Genomic DNA, 5256 nt, shown 5'->3' on the forward strand with positions numbered 1-5256 from the left:
GGAGATAAGGAAGATCGAAGAAGCACGGCTGAATATTTCTTTCAAGTGTTTTGGTGCACCAATCTCATGGTGCTCGAGAAAGCAACATGTGGTGGCATTGTCGTCATGTGAGCCTAGATATATAGTTAGATCCTACATAGCTTGTCAAGCAATTTGGATCAGATCTGTGTTAGAAGAAATGGAGGTCGAAGTGAAGAAACCCCTGGTGCTACAGATCGACAACAAGTCAGCCGTAAATCTTGCAAAGAATTCAGTTCTGCATGGGATAAGCAAGCACATCGAAGTTAGACTTCACTTCTTACGGGAGAAGGTGAATCGAGGTGAACTTGAAGTGAGACATTGCTCTAGTGAAGCACAGTTGATCGATATTTTCATCAAAGGTTTGAAGATCGACAAATTTCTAACGTTGAGAAATAAATTAGGAATAGTTTAGATCAACTAGTTAGTGTGTTCGACAAATTTGTATTTTCGTGTTTGACAAACTTGTACGTTCGACAACTTAGATTATAAGGGGGTATGTTGTGAATATAATGTAAGTTAGTCACTTGGTTATACACAAACCCAAAAGTTAATTAGGATTAGACATATATATCCTTGTAATTCAATTATACACTATTCTATTCATTCAATAATAACAATTCTATTTTCTTTATTCTTCTCTCTCTTTCAACACAAACCATTCTTTCTCACAAGTGTCTGATGCACTAACAAGTATCTCCTAATGTCTTGAGATACAACTTTATTTTCCTAGTTGATTGGTGTTGTAGCTTTTGTGTTATAGTTTTCTTCTTCTATTCGAGTGTTTTCAGTTTGCTACATCTTGTGCTTTAAATGACCTTTTTATTCCTCTCCTAGTATCATGTATTTTTCCTTAATAAAAAAGGTAGCCAACACAAAAATGCACTGATTTACGGGACCACGACCTTGGAATGACAGTGAGACTTACAAATTGCAGGCTTCCACTTTACAGTAGAATTAGAGTTTATCCATCAATATCGTGGACGTAGTCAGTTCCATATGCTGATGGTTCCATATTGATTATAATTGCTGTCAAGGGTGGAGATGGTTGAGTTAACTAGCATTCAAGAGTATGCACAACATGAGGAATGGATGATCATATTTCCAATGCTGATGGTGTGCTGTAACTGAATGAGTTGTATGTTTATTCATAAAACACCACTCCCTCCAACATTAATACATATATAGACTGAGATAAACTGCAGAATATCATTTCAATATGCTTCTCATCACATACACATATTATTATACCAAAGTTGGCAGACTTCATTGCAATTACTAAAATATATTGCTGAGCCACAACTACTTGGAATAATTCCTTACACAAAATCACCACAATATAATATAAAACTCTTACGTAAATACAAGAATGCACAATAATAAAACTCATACTATCTTGTTGAGAATCAAAACTGAACATTACTTTTGAAAGACTGTCCAAATCTCCAATTGGAAGGTGCAACGTTTATAGCTGTACGAGTCTTTCCATTCTTGAGTTGAACTCTAAATGATAAACTCTGACCATTGAGATAACTTAGACTCTGCCAATTAGCACCCCAATTCATTGACATTGATTCCCATGTATTCTTTTTTGACCCTTTTATCCAAACTTTTGATATCTCTCCACCTCCACCTATGTTGCTTATAAGCACCAGCTCAAAATAGTCTCTTCCATTTATAGTAAATCTTATGTTTCCACTTCTTCTGCACCCAACTCTACACAAACACGATAAAAAACTTCCATAATGTACATGTTTATAGATTTAATTGATATATCACCATAAAAAACATGGACATGACATTCACAGTGACACGTTATGATGATGTTAGACACTGACATATGTCTGACACCAGACACGTCTTTGATAAGAAGTTGTGCTACAAATTAATGAAAAGTTTGAACAAATTAAACATACCTTCTATGCAAAACGGGAACAATTCCAGCTCTATACTTGGCTATAGTCTGAAAGGCGGGTTGAGACATGTCAAAGTGTGGTCTTGGGGGATTACACCAACCACCATTGTCATTAGGGAGTGCCAAGTTTGGTGGACAAAAGTTTGTGGCAGTAATAGTAATGGAAGTGCCTCTGAGACACCATTGAGGAACTTTTCTTGCGTCACAAACTATCTGATAGCAACCACCGCATGATTTGCCATCATTAAACAAAGCAGTACTCAACGCAGCTGTTTTTATTCCATATCCATCTATGTTCAGATTTCCATAGCCACATGCACCACCTACAAAAGTCAATCAAAACAAAGTTATTATTATATATTCATTATGATAAAGATGAGGAACAAGAAGTTGAAATATACCCATTGTTCCAGAGGCATCACTTCCACCATAGAAAGTTGCATGAGCTTGTTGCCAAACAGCAGATTCTACTCTGAGTTCTGAAGTGACTAAATTCATCAGCAATATAACAACACAGATAATGAATTTTTCCATCCTCTTAATTTCTTGACAAGTTGAAGAAAGAATTGTTTGATTTTTGTTACTAAAGATGACAGACTCTCAGAGAATTTATAGGTGCAGTTAGGGGGTTTAGCCCATAGAAAAAACCAACTGAAATTCAATAAACTATTGGAAAAATAAGTGTTGACCAAAAATTTATTCGCATATTGTAAATAAAATATTAAATCTATAACATGCATTTGAACATAGGCAAGGCTGGTCTCTGATTGTATTTAATATTCTATTATGAGACTTTTGTGTGTGTAAACTTTCTTATTTTCACATTCGATCTTCCGTAGGATCCGTGGTACGTTAGTGGTACTATCATGTACAACATGCATTAGTATACAATGATTGATAAATAGTTTAAATTATATGCTATCAAAGAAATAGATAGAAGGTTTACTGATCAGTACTATCTATTACTTGTATGAGAAGTAATCAATTGGTACACATAATAATGTGTCGACTTAAATTATGGGTATATTGTTTAAATATTTGATTTAATTAATGTTAGTAGTAACATGCAACTAACTAACTTGTCTGCGTTGACCTTGATTGTTCATCAAGAAATAGAGGAAAAGAATGAAGTTTTCATAAGTAGCTATGTACTTATTTTGTGAAATTAAGAATATATTAGGGCATGTTATAAAGTCAGCTATAAAGATGCTGAATTGAAAGGTAGGTGTTATCATGTCATTGCCATCTATATGCCATGTCTTATGGAAATGCATACATATTGCACATGGCTGATGCATCTCTTACCATGTCAATAACTGATTCACACACAGAGTCAGCCAAAGTTTGTGATTGAATGGTGTTGGATTACAACCAATTGTTATCCGGTAGCTCAAACAACTAATGAAATGGAGGGAATTTGAGAGAGAACAATTGTAGAATGAATGTATTGAATTTTATGATCACTAGTAACATATTAAATGTGGATTTATATAACAAATACCACTTCTTAACTTGTTTACTTGCTGAGGAAATAAATCAGGAAAACTAGTTAACAATAACTTACATTTAACCATTTAACCACTTAACTAACAAACAAATAAAGTTAGTTAGTTAAGTTGTACAATGAGTTTTGATTAGTTCTTGGATTACAATAATTCTAAACTAATCAAAGGTAACAAATCCAATTTTTGTTCAAAGTTTTAGAAATATATATATATATATATATATATATATATATATATATATATATATATATATATATATATATATATATATATATATATATATATATATATATATTAAATTTGGTGAACATGTGAATTGATTTTGAGTAGGGCAATACTCCACTATAAGTTTTTCTTTATTTACTTAATCTCTAAGTTAATAAAACTTTGTCTTGATGTGCTCGCTTTTTTTCATGTTAAATAAGATTTCTTGCTAGATTGATGGATGACTTGTCTATCTTTAACTTGCTGCAATGTTGTTGATAACTCCCCTCATAAATAAAGATAATATATTCTACTCTTTCTGGAAAATATACTTCTCCTCCTTTAACATCATAAAAAGACAGGATTAATAGAAGAAGAGGAGGAAGAAACTAATAAACATTACATATAACGAGTATTTAACATTGAGACATGGAGGAAGAAAAAGGAGAAGAAACACATACCAGCTTAATATGTTTGGTTCATAATTCTTAACTCAATCCTTATGGAAAAAAAAATTCTTTTGAAAGAGGTTTAGTAAAAATGTCTGCCAATTGATTAGACGAAGACACAACTCAATTACACAATCTCATTTTTTGACATGTTCTCTAATATAATGATGCCTAATCTCAATGCGTTTCACCAGAGAATGAAGTGGTGAATTTTTTGTGTGGTTTATGGCGTTAGTGTTGTCACACTTAATCGGAACAGTTTTGTGATTAACTCCATAATCACTTAAATGCATTTTTATTCAAATTACTTGCGCAACAAAACTACTCACGACGTCATATTCTACTTCAACTAATGATAACACAAGACTTGCTTGTATGTTGCTATGCCAGAAGATAATCAACTTCCCAATTAAATGAAACATACAGGGAAACTTTTCTCATCCATATTTACAACCAGTGAAATTGGATACACAGTACCCAACTAAAGCACAATTTGTCCCTTTGGGGTTCCATAAACCTACTAATGGTGTATCGCATTTGACTGCGGTGAGATGTGATTCTTTAGAGTTTACTTCAAAACATGCATACATACAAAAAAAATGAGATCTAGTAAGATAAAGAATAGAATCGATCAAACCTCAAAATTTGCTTTCTTTAATAGATCTCTCTCTCTCTCTCTCTCCCTCCCTCCCCTCCCTCCCTCCTCCTCCCTCCCTCTCCCTCTCTCTCTCTCTCTCTCTCCTCTCTCTCTCTCTCTCTCTCTCTCTCTCTCTCTCTCTCTCTCTCCTCTCTCTCTCTCTCCTTCTCTTCTCTCTCTCTCCTCTCCTCTCTCTCTCTCTATATATATATTAATATATATATATATATATTATTATATATATAAGGTGCTCATTAGATTTGAAATAGGTTTTGGTTTTTCCATTCTGAATCCTTTTATGATCTCTTTATAATACCTAGCTTGATTGATAAATATGTCTTCATTTGATTGCTAAATTTTCAAACTGAGAAAGTATTTAAGCTCCTTCATCATAGATATTTGAAATTCATTTTTTTTCATATCAGAAAAATCCTTGCAAAGAAACTTGTTAGTAGCACAGAATATAATGTCATCAACATGTATTTGAACAATTAAAATGTCATGCGCAAAATTCTTAATGAAAAGTGT

General features: G+C 33.1%; 1 protein-coding gene across 2 annotated transcripts; it reads right to left on the reverse strand.

Moving 5' to 3' along the window:
- Positions 1–1215: 1215 nt before the first annotated feature.
- Positions 1216–2512, reverse strand: LOC127132523 (putative expansin-A17). 2 transcript variants are annotated; one of them, XM_051061483.1, is made up of 3 exons: positions 2335–2512; positions 1935–2256; positions 1216–1734 (listed from the first exon to the last, which is right to left on the reverse strand). In XM_051061483.1, exons 1-3 carry the CDS (start codon positions 2465–2467, stop codon positions 1425–1427), a joined length of 765 nt encoding a protein of 254 aa, XP_050917440.1. In that variant the 5' UTR covers positions 2468–2512; the 3' UTR covers positions 1216–1424. The 2 variants fall into 2 exon arrangements, with proteins under 2 accessions (XP_050917440.1, XP_050917442.1); XM_051061485.1 differs by having other exon boundaries at positions 2356–2487.
- Positions 2513–5256: the final 2744 nt, after the last annotated feature.

Source organism: Lathyrus oleraceus, chromosome 3, assembly GCF_024323335.1.
Source record: "Lathyrus oleraceus cultivar Zhongwan6 chromosome 3, CAAS_Psat_ZW6_1.0, whole genome shotgun sequence".
Lineage (NCBI taxonomy): Eukaryota > Viridiplantae > Streptophyta > Magnoliopsida > Fabales > Fabaceae > Lathyrus > Lathyrus oleraceus.